We start from the raw sequence: 20,242 nt of genomic DNA on the forward strand, positions 1-20,242 counted from the left end.
GGGAGCAGAGGTCACTTGGCTGCTGTAAGGCCCTGCTGCACTATAGGGCTTGCTGTAGGACCAGGCTGTGCAATGGGGTTTGCTGTACAGTGATACACAGCAGCGGTTCTGCTCGGCCAGCACGGGGACCAGGCTGGCACGGTGAGCTGCAGCACAGAGGGATGGAGCTGGTTCGTGCTCAGCTGTTATAAGAGAGTCCGTTGTTGACCATTTCTATTTCTATATTTAAAAAGAAAGAAGGTAAGAAAGAAAGTCCATTTACAGGCACCTTTCGAAAGCAACTTTCGAGGCGATTTCCAAAGCTGTGGAGTATAATAACGCGTTAATGGGGAGGAGGGGACGCAGCTGCGACGTGCTGGCTGTGTTTGCCCCTGAGATGGCAGCAGCGGGGCCGTCGGGGTGTCTGCAGCCATCTGCCCCGTCCCGGCGCGGGGCTCCGCGGGGACAGCGCGGTCTCCCGATGCGGACGACCCCACACCGACCGCGGCTACGGGGCTGCACGTTGAGTCGCTGGCAGGTGGGGCCGCTCCTCCGCAGAACCGAGAGTTGCGGCACGGAGCTGCGCTGCGGACACGTCGCGGAGCGGTGGCTCCTCGCCGCCGGTGCTGCACAGCACCACGACCAGACGGCGCTGCCCCCCACCCCCTCAAGCGGAGATCTGGCCCCGCCCGCCTCATTAGCATCCTCCTTCCTCCTCCTCTGCCCTCCTCCTCCCGCCGCCGGGGTGCTCCGTCGCCGCCCGCAGAGGTGCATGGCCGGAGCCGCGGATCCGCGGCGGTCCCGGATGGCAGCGGCAGCCGCCGGGCAGCGCTCCGCTCCGCTCCCGCAGCGAGTTGCCCGCTCCGCGGGGCGCGGCGGGGCGATGTAAGCGCGGAGCTTCCCGGAGGCGCGGAGCTTCCCCGGCGGAGAGGAGCCCCCCCCCCCCCCGGACCCCCCGGCGGCGGTCGCAGCTCCGGGGCGGGGGCGCGGATGCGGCGCGGAGCCCGGCGGTCCGGCGGAGCCCAGCGCGGGGCCGGGCCCTGCCGGGGCGGGCGGCGCGGGGCGGCGCGGGGCGCGGGGGGATGCTGAGCCCCGCCGGTCGGCCCCGCGCCCGCCGCCGGGAGATGCTCCTCGTGCTCGCCCTGTGCCTGGCGTGGCAGGAAGCGCCCGCGGCGCCCACCCCCGCGGCGGACGACATCAGCCGGGGAGTTGTGAGTGACCCGCGGCCCCCGCTCTTTCCGCTTCGCTCCCACCCCGCCCGGCCCCGCTTCGCCCCGCTCCCCTCCGCCCGTCGCCTATTCCCGCTCCGTACCCCCTCCCGTTCCCCGTACCCTCCTTGCGGCGAGTCCCTTTGCATCCTCCCCTCCCCGCGCCCTCTGCAGAGCGCAGCCCCCCGGCGCCCCGCAGCCCCTGCACGGTGCCCTTCCCTTCGCTCCGGCTCTGCGGAGCCCCCGTGCGCTCCGTGTCCCCCCTGCTGTCGTCGCTCCCCGACACCCGGTGGCCCAACTTCCCCCACCCAGCGGCCGCGGGTCGACGGCCCCAGCAGCGTCCGCTCACGGATGGCTGTTTCCTGGGCGCTGGGTAAAGGCGGGCGTCTGGCAGGGGCTGTCAGCCTGCGGTGGATGAAATGGCACGTTTGGGATAAAAGCCGTCCGTAGGGATGGGGCAGACGCAGGGGTAGGGGCTGTTTTGCGGTGCTTTGCACAGCTCGGGTGGTTGGTGGTCCCGGTTCCTCGCCCTATTTGCAGGGAGGGAAGTGGGAGCTGTCAGTGGGCGGTGAGGGTCAGATTGTGCCCCTGTCGGGTCGTGGTGTCAGCTCTATAGGGAGAGATGGAGGCTTCCCTCTGGGAGGAGGAAAACTTTCTGGCGGCTGATGGCAAAGAGGAGACCTCAGCCCAGAGAGAACCCCGCGGCCACACCAAACCCGCCCGTCAGGAAGCGGTGCTGGTGCTGCTGTGCGTGGCCGGCTGAGCAGTTCCAGGACTGGAGCTGCCACTCTGGGGACATTCTCTGAAATTCAGCAGATTTCACAGTGCTGGGAAGGAGGAGGCAGCTCAGCGGGGTTACCTAACGGTGGGGTTACCTAACGGTGGGCTCACACAGAGCAGTGCACCAGGATGCTGCCAGCATCGAGCGTGTGCTCCAGGAGCTGCTTCCCAGCCCTGCCTGAGCTCCCACTATTTTCTGGCAGAATAGGAAATATGGGGGGAAATGAGGCACATCTGCATCAGTACGGCACGTTTCCGTTCCTCTGTAACCAAATGTTAAAGCTAGGTTTAATATTTAATGTAAACAGAGCGTGAATTGGTGTATTCTGCCCCAACCCATTTGACTCAAACTTGGGCTTTGACCTGCCTTTACCCTTGGTACCGTGCGGGCTGCACACAGCTTTTACAGGTTAAGTGCTAACACCCAAGGGGGCTTATTAGCGATCGTGGGCAGCCCTCTGGCACTGAGGTGCTTTCTGTCCTGGGCTGGGTTGGAGCAGCAGCGGCTCCAAGCTGTGCTGGAGAGCCGTGGGAGCTTGCAAACAAGAGGTGCAAGGAGTGTGGTGTCCGTGGGATCACAGAGAGCTGTGCCATTAGCACCAAGCCTGCTGTGGGCTGAGTGATGCGCAGACAGTTCCCCCTCCCCTGGGCGTGCTTCTGGGGCAAATCTATCTCACGGGCTTGTGGCAGCACAGCTGGGAATAGGAAGGGACTGGCTGGAAAGCAGGTTCATGCTCGTGCCCTGCAGTGAGCAGCAGGGAGCAGAAAATGCCAAGTATTGTCGGAGGTGTTCGTCAGGAAAATAGCAGTGTGGGGTAAGCGACTGCTTTAAGAATGATTATTTGACATCCGCCTTATGAAGCAACTAAGAAATTAAAGATCTGCGATGCATTGCAAGCAAATATTTGAAAACTAGGAAGCATGAAACCATGGCAATAGAATGCTCTGCTAACCTTTGAAAATCATATCCAGCAGTTCTCCGCAGTAAATGGAGCACAATGTCAGCAGAGCTCCCACGTCCCGCATCCCCCCCCCACCGTCACGCAGGGCCGTGCTGCGTGCTCACAGCTCCTGCTGCATGCTGCCGTGGTGCTGGGCCAAATTAAAGTTCAGCAGAAGGAAAGAGGGCCATAATTCAAAGGCAGCTTTTGGTAGAGTGCTGCCCAAAGCAATATCAGATTGAGTGATTCTCCAGATTTCATTACCAGCGGAATGGGCTGCCCAGTTTATAAATCTGGCTTGATTATTAATGTTTTTATTGTTGTCCATTAGCCGCTCTAACAAAGAGAGTGTAAAATAGCAGATGGAATAGAGCCTGACTTGAATGTTTTCCTTGAATTTTAGTTTGTTGCGATGGAGTTTTACCACTTTGCCTCTTGCACCACTGCCTTTCCCAAAACAAACCCCCAAGCCCTCCTCACATTGCACCAAGTGCTCACAAATGGCATCAGCCCTTTGACTTGGGTCTCTGGGGTCCGGGCAGCAAGAGCTTTACAGACGTTGGCAGTAACAAGCAATGAGAGCTCTGCCTTCCCTGGGCTTTGAACCACGTCCGGAGGGAGGGCTGCCTTCAGCTTCTATTTTTCATAGGAGCTGACGAGGTGGAATCTGTACACAGAAGGTGCTGACCTGGAGACCTGCAGGCTGGAAAATGAGCTTAATGGTAAACTTGGGCTGTTCTAGCTGTGCTACAGGTCCAGCACCTGTACAATGGGGAGCTGTGTGTGAGTCTGTGCCCAGAGCTGAGCACACTGTGCCCTACAGAAATGCGCTGTCCTGGGGTTGCATGTGGAGGTGGTGGTGGCATCACCAGCCATCAGAGGACGAGGGAGTGCTGGTTGCAAGAGTGTGGGTGCAGAAAGATGAGCAGGAGCCTCTTTATCCCACCCATGTTGTTGGGGTGATGGGAGGGTCTGTCCCAGTCCCCAGTTCCTCCAGCTGGGGTGCACTGGGCATTCCTGGGGGCTTGCGTATGAGCACGGCCTCCCGTTCACAATGCCGCTCTGTGTTGTCCCAGAGAAGTTGCTCCCAGGGGATGGAGGCATTTGCATTCATCCGTGGAGGCTGCGTCCCCCTCGCCGCCCCAAGCAGCTCTTTGTTCGGGGCAGGGCCCTTGCCTTTGTGGCAGCTTCTTATTTGAATCATAAGGATGTGCCATGGGAAGAGCCAGGGTGTTTGCCCCCTACCCCCCCCAGGGGGCTGAGGACACAGAGCTTTCTCTGTCTCCATCTCAGGGGTGGGACAGGAGGGCTGCAGTCTCCACACCACCCAGGCACATCCATTTTTGTGTTCTGCAGTGCCCACACTGCCCAAGTTGCAGCTGATGAAGCAGGAGGGTGGGACTGTGCTATTGCTGACCTGCTGTGTGGCTGTGCCCGTGTTGGCTTCCTCCCTCCTGCCCAGTCGGATCCCACATGTCCTCCCTGAGGCACAGTAGCCGTCTGGCTCGGGGCCTTCCTCAGCAAAGCCCCGGTGTGGAAATAGGCAGCTCCTTCTATCCAGATAAGCCGCCAGACTTGTAGCCGTCTGTTGCTGCTAATGGGGAAATTAAAAATTGATAATCCCCATTGGAGCTTCCTTCAGCCTTCTGAAATGGCAAGAGTTCCAGGACGGGATTCTCGGTGGGTTCCCACACAGTGCTGCTTTCAGGCCAACCGTAGGGGGAGAGGACTTTGCCACCACAGTGCGTTCCGTCCAGCTCAGAGCGGTGCCCGTCCCACGTTCATGAATTCCTCCCAAGAAAACCTAAGCCAGCATGGATAGGAAAATGCTGCTCAAAATGTTTTAAGGTACCTTTTGAAGCCCAAGTACAATGCAAAGTAAATTGGCTTGACAAAAGGCTGGCTGGGAGCTCCCAAACAGAAAGGCTCATGTGAAAGCATTTAATCTGGTGTTAAAACCCTGGCTGGTCTGAACTGCTACTTCCCTTTCAGATTTGAGCTCCCCAGAATTCAAGGTGGAGCAAATCACTTCTGTCCTACACTTGGCTGCTATTGCCCAGCCGTGTGAATTACCCATGAGCAGTTAAGCTCAATTATCCGCTTTCACATCACTGAGGGCTTTCCCATGGCTGGGGGTAGCACTCCTCTTGCTGGTTGCTGTACAAACTGTGCCTGACATCCTTGGGGTGGGCTGAATGCAGCTGGGCTTCCTGGGATCAGAACTCCCCTCTCTGAGCCCTGATGTAGAGTGTGATGGAACTTGAATTCTGTGCCTATTTCCCCTAAGAACACAATGGGGTTCACACACTGGGGCTGCTGTGTGCACGTGCCTACCTGACACAGCCTTGCTCCTGCAGGGTTTCTTTTTCTCCCTCGTTAAACTGAGTGTGCAAGGAAGCAATGCAAAGTGGCACGTTCCCATCCCCATGGCCGGGCTGGGCTCTGGAGCAGGGAGCCACAGAGCTGCCCTCCATGGTGTCACATGGGTAACACGGCTGTGAGGCCATGCTCTCAGATGTCCCCAGCACCCTGTTTTATCCCCACAGGTTCATTAGTGCTGGCGGCAGCTCACTGTGAGTCATCGTGGGGCCGCACGCTAATTTCTCATTATTTACTCACTGGCAAAACTGCTGCGGGAATGGACTGTGCGGCTCGGAAAGGTCACGCTGTAACCAAAGAAACCTTTATTTCTGGAGTGCTGTGGGAGTGGGCAGATGCCCAGCTGGGACCCGGGGACATCTGGCCTCGTGTGGGTGACAGCATGGGAGGGAAAAGCCCTGCCCTTCAACCCAGCGCATCCCATGTGTGGCTCAGCAGTGATGGCCAATCTGGGCAGCTTCCTCATCACCCCAAGGGCCTTGGGTAGGGGAGAGCTGCACCGAGGGCAAGGATTTGCTTTCAAAGTAACCCCAGATCCAATAGCAACAGTTTTCAGAATGCTTTCTTTAATCAAAATCACTGTAAATGGGTAGATTTGGGAGTTCCAGAAGCCCTTTCCAAAGCGCGCGTGCATCCGCGTGTCTTCTTTGTCCCAGATTTTTATGAGGATTGTCTCTGATTTCTGGGTCAGAGAATTAAGAGATTTGATGTTACATTAAAAAAAAACAACAACACACCAAACCACATATGCGAAGTTAAATCCAGTGCAAAAGAAAGCAGGCGTGCGGGGGCGAGGGAGGAAGCTGCCAAAGTGGAGCAGAACTGGGAGATTGAGGTGAGCATCATGAGAAGCTGCCCCTGACAGCAGGTTTGTGCAGCAGTCCTGCAGGGACCAACACGGAGCAAGGCTGAAGCTCACTCAGGAGTGTGGTCTCAGATGGGACTGATGGTTTGATTAGCTGTGGTGATTTAGCAGAGAAGAGCCTGATTAAATCTGAGGAGTTTCCTGCATCAGAATGGACCATGGGCACAGAGAATCACTCTTCCAAGAAGCCTGGAGATGATCTGTGGCACCTGGCAAGAACGGTGCCCGTGAGGTGGTTTGGATCGTGGCAGTATGTTGGTGCATTTTAGTTTTGTGGAGCTTTTTTAAACCATTTTTCAAGAGGGAGTTTCTGCCTGTTGGCTGCCAGTGGTGAGGCAGAGCTCTTCACACCATCTGACATATGGTTTCATCCTCACAATCTTGATCTTCTGGGTGAACAAAAGCAATTTTTCCTGTGTCACAGGGTCTGTGTTGGAAGGCGATGAACACATTTGGATTATATTGTCTCGTTATTTAACAGCCCCCAAATGGCATCTCCTGCTGTTCACCTCCCAGCTGCTGATGATCATCCAACAGCCCAGGCTCTGCCGTCGCGCCCTTGGATAACTCTGCAATTTGAGGGCATCTTTTGCAGCCTTTAAGGTGTTGTGCTGCAAGGTGCTTCCATTACCCAGAGCACAGGAGGGAGATGAGAGATCTGGACTGCTTCAATGGAGTTCTGAAGGACTGTTTGCAGCTGCTGCCTTGATTTGTGGAGGTTGCCTGTGCTGCACTATGGTGGAGGCATCCAACTGCTATACAGTTTCTCCTCATCCCAAACCATTCAGCTCTGGATTTTTCCCATTTTTCTCATCACCAAATGTGCCTCGTTGGAGATGGAAGATTGCTGGTAGATCAAAAGGAAACGTGGTGGCTTGTTGCCTCCCTTTGGGGTTGCTCACTGTCCTTGGAAGTTCAGGGAATAGACCTGGGAGCTGCATTGGCACCAAGTAACCTTGGATAAAAAACAGAAAGGAGTGGTGCACATGGGGTCTCTGTTGGGAGGAAAGCCTGTAAACTCATTGGAGGAAGCATGCATTTGATTGGTAGCTACAGGCTGTGCAAAGCACTGCAAGTTTTAGGCTTCTCTGCTTGTTGGCAGACTTGGAGTATCTGCATATCACTTGACCCTTCATAAAGAAGTTGTTTCTCAGTGAGATGCTGTCACAGGCACAAGAACTGCTGCTGGGCCCCTGCACACCAAAGGTTTATTACCAGGATACAAAAAAACTCGGAGGTGTGCTTGTATGAAGGGTGTAACGCAAGCAAGTGCTCTCTTTGCCCTACTGCAGCTCTAGAGAAGTTTGGTTATAGACTTTGATGCCAAAGGGAAAATGGAGAGCAAAAAGACACTGTGATTGCTAGAGGTGGTCCCACCATGGCTCATGTTCTATTACCTGTGAGGCCTGGAGTCAATCAGATGTAGGAAAGACTGCAAAGTGTTGGTTATAGAGAGAGAAATAAAACAGCCTCTGCTGGTTCTCCATAGTCTGCTGTGAGGGATCCCTGGAGGTGTTTTAGCCACTCAGTGGCAGCTGAGTGGGGGTATTGGGGAGGTCCCACCATTGCATGGGTTTCTTCCCCACCTTGCTGTGTGTTTGCTGAATCATTACAGCCCCCCTGGCACGCTTGCCACAGAAGGGTGGTTGGTGATGCTGCTTGAGACACATCTTTGTTTCTTTGATCATTTCTCTGCACTAAATTGTCTCTTATTTCTCTTGCTTGTTCTCCACTTTGTTGTTGCCTGGCAAATTCCCTGTTGCTCTGTACCAAGCTGTGCTGTCTCTCCCTTTGCATCCTCCATGTCAGAGATGCATTTTTGTTCAAAAGCGAGAGGAAATTGGGTTCACAAAAGGGAAATCCCTGGCAGACACGCTGATGAAATGGCAATGTGTTTTGTAGGCAAGCACGGCAGAAAAGAGTTAGGTGGGTTGGGACTTCTACTACATTTTGTTTATGCTGCAGAAATGTATCCTCCAGGCCTGATCGATGAGAGTCCGAAACAAGGAATCATCTTGCATGGCCTCAGCTGGCACTGAAGTGCGCAGCAATCCTGCTCTTCCCGGTGGGCTGTATGCATGTCCTGTTTCATGACAGAATGACAGCCCTATCAGCCAGTCTGTCCCATTTTTGGCATTTCTGATGCTCCTCGTGCTTTGGTTTGCCCTCACTCATTGTCCAGCAAGATCAAGATAATCTAGTGTAAATCAGCCGCCGTGCTCCGGGGTCCCTTCCAGCTCAAATGATTCCATGATTCTATGATTGCATAGTTTGGCTCCTGAGAGCTGCTGTGCTCCCCATCAAACCACAGCAGTGCATGGGATCACGTAGTGGAGGAAGGAGAGTTTGCTGCCTCGTCACGGGGTTGCAGCAAGAACACGAGCGCTGCATAGGCACTGTGTTGTGTGGTCGGTCTGAGCTGAGCCCCCAGCGCTTGTGCTGCTGTTGGCAGCTGGAGCTGAAGGCTGTTTGTCCCTTGCTCCCTGGCAGCGCGACGGGGACAGCTGGAGCCGAGCAGCCTGGAGATGGGTGACGATGGGTCGCTGCTCCCATCCCGGCCGCTCTTTCGAGACTTTCTAGTCCACATCGCCTTCCCGAGAGAAGTGATTCCTTCCGCAGGAGCGAGCGGCCAGGAGGGCCCGGGGAGGGCCGGTGCTGCGGGCGGGGAGCCGTGCGGGGGCTCCGCGGGCGCTGCTCGGGGACACCCCGCTGTCCCCGGCTGTGTCGTGCCGCTGCCCTCTGGTGGAAACCGGGGAAACATCCGAGGAAACGCGCCGGTGTCGAGCTGCGGGTGGGAAATGGGGAACCCGGCTGGGCTGCGGCAGGGGCTCCGGACCTCCTGGCCGCTCGGTGCCGGCCACTGAATGGCTGCAGGGCAGCAGCAGCCCGTGCTTTAAGCAGAGAAAGTTTGCAGAATGCCTTCTGAAGCTCCTTGCTCTTACTCTGCAGTAATTCTCCTCTACTTCTCAGCAAATCCCTTCATCAGTATCTGCATAACCTTTGACTTTCTCCTCCACGTTTCTCTCCTATCTCACACATTAATATCCTCTGGCTGAAAAACAAAACAGCTTCTGCTTTAAATTCCAGCCTGGCTCCTCCACATCCCTCAGCACTCAGCAGCTGCCCCTTTACTCGGGCTCTCCTGGAGGGAATTCTCACAGTCCTGGTGACACTGACAGAGATCATTGCTGCCAGCCCAAGGCACAGACTGGGCATTGTAGGAGTGGGACAGGAGCTGGAGCTCCTGTGGGAGCTTGGAGGGGAACTCCTCAGAGCCCTTGGGGTGACCTGCCTGCTGCCCCGCTGTGTCATGCTTGTCTGAGCAATGACAGAGCATCATTTCTGCTTGTCTGTTCGGAGGGCTCAGTTCTCAGGGCAAGGACATCTGCTTTCTGGTAGTTCTGGGGTCATTTCTCAGCCTCTAGGTTATCCAGACCCAGTCGGTACCCAAACCCCAGCAGGGACAGCACTATATTCCTGACACTGCATACAAGGAATTCAGCGCTGGGAGCCAGACGTGCTCGGAGCCAGGGGGTGAGAGCTGAGCCCATCTTCATGTGCTCAGAGCCTGGGTCATTTTCAGAGCCAATAAACACAACTGTAGAAATTCAATTAATGTTGCAAAACCCTTTAAAGTGGAGTTTCTGGCAAGCTTATCAGCCCCACCACGCAGGCGGATAGGAAGGATAGGACGCCTGAGCAGCCTCTGCAGGGAACTGTCACAAGATAACAAATGTTTCTTTGCCCAGACGGGTGTGAGGACAGCAGAGGCGATCGATGTAGCACGTTCTGCTCCTCCAGGGGAGCCTTGAACCCCAAAGAGGAAAGAAATTGGCAGCCAACGCCCTGCACACCAGCTTGGGATGCTGCGTGGCACTGGGAGTGGTTGGGAGGCAGCTGGGAGGGCCATCAGGACATGGTGCAGGGTGGCCATCAGCTGTGAGTGCTGAGCAGAGGTCACATCCATTTACAAATTGGGTCTTAAATGGTTTATAGCAGAAAGGAAATAAAAAGGAAAAATTGACCCAAGGACAGAAGGCGCTGCACTCCATGGGTCAGGCTGGAGGGAGCTGACCTCAGGCTGAGCAGCCACCAGAGCAGCTGCAAACAAATCCTTTAAGGACTCTCCCGACATAAATAAACATGGAAAATAAATGATGTCCCCGGCACGCTGCCCTCAGCTGATGGGAAACAAGCTGCATTAACAACACAGTTCAATAACCTGGAAGTGCCTCAAAAGCGATCTGCTCGCCTGCCCCGGGAGCCAGGGGTGGGAGTGCTGCCTGGGATGAGCCCAAAGGGACATGGGGATGCACTGCTCTGAGAGTGGGGGAAGTACTCAGACGTGGTTGTTGCAATGATGACTTTCCTATGAGGAAAGCAGAAAGGGAGGCATTGGAAGCACAGGGCGAAGGCGAGGGGAGGGAGATGGTTTTCTGTGCTAAATTTTGCAGCTGTGACCTGGGAACATCGCCTGTGTTTACACGAGTAGTCATACTTTCTGCAGGGGAACGCACTGAGAGTTAAGATGAGGACACATTAAACCTCCTAGGGCACTCGGTGATGTAAATTCCATCCCAAACCGTGCAGAAATTGGTGCCCAGTGTGTAAAAGGTTTTTTTGGCTGCTAACTTCCCTTGAGGCACTTCTGCCTTTGGGGTACAAGCAGCTGGTGTGGGAGCAACAGCCACAACACCTCGGGGAAGACAGTGGTGGTAGATGGTACCCAGGGATCTGTGAGCATGCAGCTGGTGCTGGGGAGAGCAGGGAGAGATGGGAGCAACAGTGAGTGCCAGAGCTCCGTGACCGCTCTTTTTCCTTGTGCTTTGTATAGCTGTGGGTAGGCATGGTGGGAATGATACGGATTTTAGTTTTCAAAGCAGGGAATTTGTCTTGCTGTTGGGCACAGATCTGCGAGGAGAAGATCCTTTTTGTGGCTGAGAGCTCCTGGGGCTTTCATGGGGTTGGTCTCCCTTGCCCTGTCCCATTGCGTTGTGCCTCTCTCTCTGTGCCACTGCTGGGGCATCACTGTGTGCTGGGCTGTGGGCATGGCCAGGTCCCTGCGTGTTTTGTGGATGGGAAATCATTGCTGCCTTTTCCATGTTGTGGCAATGCTGAAAAGCAATTGCCAGGCTTGTTACTACTGACCTGCTAATGAGCCAGGCCCCTAGATGTGGGCATGCTCTCCTGTGTTCTCCCTGCGCAGTTCTGGCTGCCTGTAGGGATGAGGGGATGTTTTGAGCTTCAGATCCCAGGTGCTGTATGAATTGCTACCTGTTGCCTTCAAAAGAAGCGCCAGGAGCCCCGCAGCTCCCCTGGGCACAGCTGGCCTTGCTGGGATCAGTTCATCTGCTCTGGGCAGCACACAGAGCCACGACTGACCTCAGCAGTGCCAGCAGCAGCTCCCCTAGCTCTGCGTTAAAGCAGCACCACCAGAGATGCAATGTTCCCCATAGGTGAGCAGTGAAACAGCTTAATGGTTTCTGCCACTTGACAAATGGTTCCTGACACAATCGGGGAGGTCATCGGATTTCCCCCGGAGCCATTTGTCTTCTCTTGCCTGTTGTGTTTGCATTCGGGGCCGATTGCATGCAGGGCAGCGTGTGGATGGTCCCAAGGGGTGCTCTGCCTGCCCCAGGGTCAGGGGCTGAGCAGCAGTGAGCCCAGCCCTGTGTACACCCCGTGTTTAAAATCACACTGGCGTAGATGGAGCATTAGCTTTCACAGTGCTGCCGGCGAGCGCGTCGCTGCTGATTTGCCGGCGTGGGGAGGCTGATGGGAGGTGACAGCTGGGGAATGCACAGAGAGACAGCATCCAGGTCCAACTGCAGCCCCTTGCTGCTCAGCACCGAGCTCTGCTGCTGGGTTGGGTGTGTGTGCAGGGCTCTGTGCTTCCACCGGGACCTGTCCTTTGTGAAAGGCTGGAAGCACTGTGAGCTCCAGGCGGTTTTGCATGGGAATCGGTACTTTTGGCCTCTCTCTGCATGGTTAAAGTGCAAAACAAGCAAATAAACAGAAATCTCCAAGCAACCAAAATGCAAGACCTTGAGAACAAGACTGAGCGAGATGGAAAAGCCCTGTAATGGAGTCAGTGCTGGTGCCTGGGTTTGTTTTCCCAGGGGGACTGACCATGCAGGGGTTGCAGGATGGGTGCTGAGCCTCAGCGCATCACCTGCACCATCTGCTGCAGAGCAGCAGAGCTGCTTTGGTCCTGTCCTGGAACTGCTGGGAGTCACTGGCTCTCTCCCAAGTAGCTCACGTGTGGATGGAGGGACGGGGTCTGCCTTTCCCATCTCATCAGCTGCTGAGCTTGATTAATTCATCTGTACGTTAAACTCTCCTGAAATTGGCCAATTTTGCTGAGGTTTAAAATAGATTATATCCATCATCTACCATCGGTTTTGCAAATAACCGCTTGGCGGCTCCTTAAAATGTTAAAGATGGGAGGTAGGCTTCACAGTGCCAAGGAGAAGATGTATTTAAAAGAGATAATATGTCTTCTGTGTGAGCTCAAATGAGGAAATAGATGCTTGTGAAGCTCCTTAAAGCATGGATATGTCAAGAGCAAGAAGATCACATTTGTTTTTCATTTGTATGCAAGGTAAAGGAAGGGCAAGCTTTTTTTTTTCCTTCTCTGAACTTTTTCAGTCTTCCATCCCAGAAGTGGTGATGGTTGCTGCAGGACGGCCTGCCCGGGTCAAGGTGTCATTCTGAACCTCAAGTACCTTTCACTCCCAGACAAATTCCAATGATCTGACTTTGACACCTCTGCAGTGCATCACCAGAACAAATCGGGAAGTGGAAGTGGAATATATGGACGACGGCTGTGAGGCAGCATCGATCTGGGCTCTGCATGGCCCTGGGAAAGGCCAGCTGCTGCTTTCCCAGCACCCAGCAGCCTTTTTCATTGATTCATTTCTGATTTGGGTAATTGGCTTCTGCATATCAGGTCAGGAAGTGCAGTAGGAACTTGTTCTTTTTTTTCCTCTCCTTTCTTTTTGGACATTTTTCCTAGCTCTGAACAAAGGACAGCTCTTTCAGGTGGCAGTCAGTCTGATCCACACTGATCGCTTAAAATCACTGACTCAGCACATGTGGATTCCATTCAATAATGAGCAATTTATTCTCATGCTTAAAGCTTAAGCACCTGCTTAGTTCTCATTGACCTCACTGGGTGTTGGACACAACTGCTCGCTGTAGCGAGACCGAAGGAGTGACAGCAAGAGGGAAAGTTTCCACCTCGAGGCACCTCTTGCTTGACCCATGCATTTTTAATACAGCTTCACTGTGGGAATATTGCAAGGAAGGAGTGGAAGGTGAAAGCATGGCTGTGTGCACGGCTGCACTGAGTCTCAATAGTTCTGCTGGGATGGAGATTGCGCGGGTGGATTTCCCTCTAATTTTATTTTATTGAAAGGAAAAAAGGAGGCAGCCACATGAAAAATTAAGGTGTTGCGCTGCACATATCGCGTAATTATAAGAGCTGACAAATGCTGTTAGAAAAACCTGTTTATTAAATGTGTGTGGGGAGAACTAGTGGTGTCCCTGGCACAGCTGGAGCTGATGCTGTGCCGCATCTCCCTGGAGCTCTTCGTTACAGCTCCCAGCCGAGCAGTGCAGCACAGGCTGGTGGTGATGTTGCCTGCAGGGTGCTCTGGTACCATGTTCAGGTGTCAGCCACTGAGAGGGCTTCCAGGCCTGCTGCTTTGGAAGAGCTGATGCCTCATGGAGCGCTGAATTATTTACCAGTAGTTTTGTCGGTGGCTGGAGTTAAAATGTATGTGTGAAATAAAGGTTTTCAATAATGAAATAAGGTAACAAAAAAAAAAAAAAAAGACAAAGCCATTATATGCATAATTAAAATGATGCATAACGATGTGTTCTTTACGTCGCTGCTTCAGCATCTCATCCGGCTCATTAGGCTGAGTAATCTGCTGGCGGGAGGTGCTGTGTGCTCCCAGGGCAGAGCCCCGCCGGTCCCTCGGGGACACACTCCTGCCAGTGCCTTCTGCTCTCATTTCTGGCTTGGAGAGTGGGCTGTCGAATGGAAAGGCAGAAAGACAAAGCCTTAAAACTTTTTTTGTCACGTCCCTTCGTTAGCATATTCCTGATTCAAGGTGCTTGTGGCCTTCGGAGGGTGCGCCAGGGGAATTTTATACATCCCATTACGAGCAACAGTAAATATCTCCTCCTTGTCTATTAACTAATCCACCTCTTGGCAGGGTGCGGAGAGTGGGCACGGCTCTGCAGTGCGTGCTGCAGGAACAGCCCTGAGCAGCAGCCCTTCCTTGGGCAGCACACTGATGGCTGGGGGCTGAGGCGGCTGCTGAGCATCTCCTTGCTGAGCATCTCATGTGCTGTGCTGCTTCCCAAGTTCACCAGTCCAGAAAGTGGCAAGTAGGGAAGGGAGGTGGCTTTCCAATCAGAGTCCTGAGGATGCTGGGATCAGCGCATCTCAATGCATCAAAAAACAGAACCAAGATAAATAGAACTATAGACTGTCTTGAGTTGGAAGGGACCCACAGGAATCGCTGAGTCCAACTCCTGGTTCCACACAGAAACACCCAAAAATCAGACCATAAACGAGCCACCTCTGCATCTCCTCTTCAATCATACTCGTTCTGTTCACTTCTGGTCCAGCTGTGAGCCTCCCTCTGGGCGGGGATGCAGGTTGTTCAGGTCTACCTGTGCCATGGGGGCAGAGCTGTGCCCATCTGAGGAGCAGACATTTTGCAGTGGTGGAAGTACTTTTGTACCTGTGAGCAGGTTGGGTCCCAGTGCCCCGGCACATCCCGTGGGAGCAGGGCTTCTCCTCCTCCTTCCCCATGTCTGTCCTGCAAAGAGAAAATGTGCCTGGCTCCCTCCACCATGCGACTGTCAGCATAGGAGGTGCTGCTTCTGGATGGAAACGTTCCTTCCTGGCAGTTGTCAGTCAGTAATTAGAACCTGATATATGTGAACTGATTTGATTTCTTTCCATTTTCCCTCATGCCATTATCTGGCTTTGTATGGCTTAAAATATTCTGATGGTCATAAAATTATCTTGGCTTTTCTAAAAGTCAATACTTGCTACTTAGTAAAACCATGAGCCTATGGGCTGGAAAAGATTCAAGTCTTGCTAGCTTAGCTAAAAGGCATTAATTCACATAATATATACATAACAATGCCAGCCTGACCTGCGGCAAGCCCTGCCTGCAAGATTTCTTCCCTTGTCTGCAAGACAGAATTTGGACATCTTCTTTTATTGCTTGGAATCTCAGCTCGGTGGAAAGATTGTCCAGAGCTGAGTGAGGTTTGCTTCCTTCCTACAAAGCTGCAGGAGCTGTGGCACTTGCTGCAATGGAGTAAATGGGGCTGGTGGGGAGATGTCCCCATTTCTCCTGCTATGGAAGAGATGGAGCTGGGGGAAGCAGGATGGCTGCGGTATATCAGGCTGTGAATGGTGGGAGGAGAGGGTTCACCTTTCCCTGTGTGATGGGCAATAATGTAAAAGCTTTAAATTTGCATTACATTCATTTTTTTAATTATTTTTCTTCAGTTATTTTTCCAATTAAAATCAAGTCAGATTAGTAGCTGGATCACTGGATTGGCCTTCCTTTGGAAGTTGCATCTCTTTGGGAAGGGGCTGTGTCCTACTGCCAGGTTTGCTCGGGGACAGCTGCCTGCTCAACTGGGTTAATTGCTCCCAGCAGCAGATCTGCTCGCACTGCGTCTGCGTCCTTGCCATGGAGAAAAGCAAGGGATAATGTCTGCTCTGGTGGCTGTGGCTTCCTGCAGGAAATAATGAACGAAACAGCTAGTTTGTTATCATGGTCAGACAGGTCTCGGGGTCTAACCAGCTTAGAGCTGTCTGAATGCTTTCTCTGCTCCTTCTGTGAACCTCTTCTACAAAGCAAATATGGGTTTGTGGAAGGTTGCAGGTAGCTGGAAAGGTCAGATTGTCTTGCTCACTGTGTTAAAGAGGAAATAGCACTTATTTAGTGGTGTTTTTATAGCTCTCCTGTGCTCAATGCAGTTCGAGCACAGCAGCACTTTACCTCCCCAAAGCAAAGCAGGAGGAATGGAAATGAGGAGCAAGGGCTCACTATGCCCTTCATTAGAGGGAAGGCCATCACCTGTATCTGCGCAGCAATCCTGTTGCACTCTCAGGGCAGAACCCAAGGCTTAGCTTTATTTCCTCCAAGAACATCCTCGTTCCACCTTCTTCAACCTTTCTATTGCATTTTTCTGACTTCTCTCCATCACTGTGCCCCAGGCAGCAGGGTTCAGGACCAATGGACTCTCCTTACAGCTGCAGCCCAACACTGGGTGCTGCTCACCTGTGGTTCAACAGGAGGTGATTCCATCCTTGTGGTGCGTAGGGCAGGAGGCAGTGGGCCTAGAAGCTGCCTTTCATACAGCTCACAAATGGGATGTGATCCATCTGGGGTCACGCTGTGCCTGGCAGGGTGCAGGTGGTCAACGTGGCACCTTCAATCAAACATGACAGCACTTGTGTCATGGAGTCCAGGCAGTCAAAATATATGGTCCTTAAAAAAAGAAGGGGGAAGGAATAAAAGGGCAAAACAAAGCTGGTGTGATTAAATGGATGCAATTTAGCAGATGGGATTTCTGCTTTGGCCTGATGGAGGGTTGTTCCAAGAGCGTCTCCACCTTTCACATTCACAGGGGAATGCAGAACTCTCTGTGTGATGACTTTGGTTGTTGTCAGGTGTTACCCAGGTGGTTCTTGCCAGAATGGGGCTGGGGATGGGCTGGGAGTGGATTTCCCCACTGAGCTCAGCAGTGCACTGAGGCCATTCACCTGCAGCAGGGTCTTTTTATCTCCATTACAGTGTGGGGCATTGCTGGGAAAACCTGATCGCTTCATCTCAGTATCTGTCTGCCTCTGCAACAGATCTAATAGGTGTGTGAAGTCTGGCTGTTTGTGTGCAGACAGGTGAAGGATGCCTCTGGCTGTGTCGGGCTGTATCAGCGCCATGGAGAGGCCACAGAAAACTGGGGATATTTTCCCATTAGAGTCTTTTCAAATATGTAAGTTTTATAATCTTTTCATTTCATCATTTACCGCACAGCGGGAGAGAGATGATCTCTGTGCATAAACGGGCCGATTTCCAGCCATGCTGGGAAAGGGGTGTGTGGAGACGCAGGCAGGAGGACGGGGGGAGGCAGGCTCATTTGTCACAAGCCTGGAGCATAAAATCACAGGCACCAGCTTTAATTTGCATGTTGGCACGAGTAGGGCAGCAGCAAATGGGGATATCGCTGTCATTATGATCAGAGTGATCCATGGTGTTGCACGGAGTTGGGATGGCACAGATTGCTGTTGTGCTCAGCTGTGTGTCAGGGCTTCAGATCACCCCTTGTCCTGCAAAGGCTTCTCAGGAGCAGTCATGGCAATCCTGGGAAACAGCATCCCAAAATGCACAGGGCACAGCAGCGCGGTTTGTCCTTCAGCACACAGCTCCCGAGTGCTCCGTCCGTTCAAATAGGCATGAGTCACAACAACAATATTTTGTACCTGTGTTCTTCAAGGGAACATTAAAAGCCACTGAAATATTATTTATTATCTGCAGCCAGAGGCTGGCTGTGCATAAAGCACCGCTCTGCAGGATGACTGACGTGCTGCTCCGCCGCTGCCTTTGCTCACTGCGGCACCTCGGGGCCTTCTTGCTGCTCCTGCTGGAGCCAGGAGCAGAGGCACCTCATTATGGACATTGCTGCTCACGTGTGATGCTCGTTGTCATTACTGCTCAATGCCTGGCCAAGACTGGGCCCACAGTGCCCTCTTTGGTTTTAGGAGCACGAAGATTGCTTTTGTCTGGTGTTCTGATTTGCACAAGGCATGTAACATAAGGCACTGACTTCAGCCCTGCACAAGAGCATGCAGATGGTCCTAAGTGCCCCTAACAGCTTCTGCTTAACAACCCAGGTTCTGGTAGTGTTTAAACTGAGCTCCCTGTTGCAGGGTTTGGCTTGTTTACAAAAGTCAGGAACTCTGTGATTTTATTCTCTCTGAGGAGGTGTAGAAGGTGCGTGTTTGTCTGTTCCTGCTTTGCTCTGGCTGCTTTCTACAGAACTGCTTTGGTCCAAGGTCACAATAACACGAGTTCACACCAAAAGCAGAGGCTCTGTAGCCACAGGGAAGTGCGCTGTGCTGGTGAGAGCAGCCTACATTATTCACTTCAGGTAGTTTGTTTTAATACATTCCGGTATCTTTGTCATGGTTTGCAAATTGCCCAGCATCCCGTAGTGATCTGGGAGTCGTTTTCATCTCCCTGCATTTGGAGGACAGTTTCTTACAGTCCCTCCAGCCCATGGTTGCTCCTGGAGCACTACTGAAGATTCCTGCTATTTTCACCATAGGGCTGGTCACCCACAGACTGTCACGCTGCTGATTCCCTTTGATATTATAGCCTCACTCCTGAACCAGGAGGCTCTTTTTTTTCTGTTCAGCAGTTGCCCACAGCATCAATAATTGCTCAAGACACTTGTACAGCTAATAGAAAGATCCTGTCAACAAGGGAAGCTCATTGTAATACTGTTGTTTTAAAGAGCTTGCAGAGGCAACAAAACCATCCAGGTAGCAAATGTGGTTTCTCCTATAGAAGCATAGATCCGGGGACAAGAGACATGAGTGAGCTTAATTCCCACCCAAATGGATGCTCTATTTCACACCCCAGCAAAGTTTCTGATTTATTGATTTCTTGACGTTGCAGTACTTTTGTTGCTAAAAACTACACGGGAAGACACAACTAAGCCCCGATGTGAGGGCTGCTGAAGCAAACACAGCGACAGCCCGTGCATCAGACCTAGCACACAGCACGGTGATAAGAGCTTTTGAATTCCCATTCTGTGGAGAACAACAGAATTTCTGCAGTCTCAAAAAGAAAACCAAGCCACACCATGAGCATATTTAAACAGGCAGTCTGTGTCCTGAGGTTATCTTGAAAACCAAAGCAACTGAGCAGGAGGGAAGTGGGCAGCAAAAAAGCACCGATCTTATAGCTGGTGAATGGAGCAGGGCTGTGCGACTGGGTGTATTTAGAGAGGGGAAAAGTTGGTGGCTCCTGTAAATGGAGATCTAGTAAAACACGCTGGAAGTGCAACTCTGAGGCCTGGGATGGAGGCTGGGAATGAGAATGTGGATGGCCAAAGCAAACTGGTGTTGGTGGTCATGCTGTAGAAAATCAGCTCTGGAGTCCATCCTGGAGGAGACACCGTCCTGGTCAAAGATACAATAAATGGAAGGAGGGAGAGATTTGTTTTGATGTATAACAGTCTGTTCAGTTAGCTACCAGACATGGTCTGTTTAATGACTGAAACCAAAAGAGTAGGAGCTCATCTTGCTGAGACCAGCGGCGAATACAGATGAACGCCACTGCGCTCTCAATGCGCCATTGACTTTCCCTACACACTGCCAGCAAACGTGCAGTTTGGGTCCGATGAGACAGACGGGCTCGTTAAGTAGTAACAGGCCCTCTGAAGTCACCCCATAGGACAGCCTTGCTGTGTATCCTCACTTTGCTGAAGAGCAGTTCGTTCTTTTAAAATAACTCATCTCTCTCTTGCTCATCTTGGTCCCAGTCCAGCTGGAGGGTGGGAAGCGCCTGGGAGTTCTCTGTGCAATCTGCCGTGGTGATGTCAGCAGCCCAGCACTGATTCCTCAGGAGGTTTGGAGCTGTTTGTGACACATCCCAGCAGCTGTGTGTGGAGATGACCCAAGGAAGGCCACCACGGCAGAGCTGCGGTCCTGGCTCACATGGTGGAGGCTCCCAGATGGGTGGGTTCCCATGGGCAGGGGACAGCATCTGGTCCCTACCATCTCCTGGTGTGTGGGGCATAAGGGAGGAGGAGCACAGGGAGGAGATGAGCTGCTGCTCTTGTGGTGCATCCCTAGCAGGTGTTTCCCAAGGAGCACCTTCCAGCTGGCTCTCCTCCCCGCCGGCTGTTCCCCACTCTGCTGAGTCTTGTGAAAATCCATCCAGGAAAGCATGGACGTTCCTGTGTCCTGTGCCCAGAAATCCCTGGATTCGAAATGTCTTGGCCTGGATTTTCCTTCATACAGAGATTTCGGGTACAAGGCAACC

At 53.0% G+C, this 20,242-nt stretch overlaps 1 protein-coding gene across 1 annotated transcript in view; it reads left to right on the plus strand.

The window, feature by feature from the left end:
- The first annotated feature begins 1,041 nt into the window (after positions 1-1,041).
- The window catches only part of MMP17 (matrix metallopeptidase 17), a 46,539-nt gene continuing 27,338 nt past the window's right edge, over positions 1,042-20,242 (plus strand). Inside the window, exon 1 of the mRNA XM_072350721.1 lies at positions 1,042-1,190. Coding sequence (XP_072206822.1) covers positions 1,062-1,190 — 129 coding nt within the window. The 5' untranslated portion in view covers positions 1,042-1,061. The remainder of the gene's footprint in view (positions 1,191-20,242) is intronic.

Source organism: Excalfactoria chinensis, chromosome 16 (genome assembly GCF_039878825.1).
Source record: "Excalfactoria chinensis isolate bCotChi1 chromosome 16, bCotChi1.hap2, whole genome shotgun sequence".
Taxonomy (NCBI): Eukaryota; Metazoa; Chordata; class Aves; order Galliformes; family Phasianidae; genus Excalfactoria; species Excalfactoria chinensis.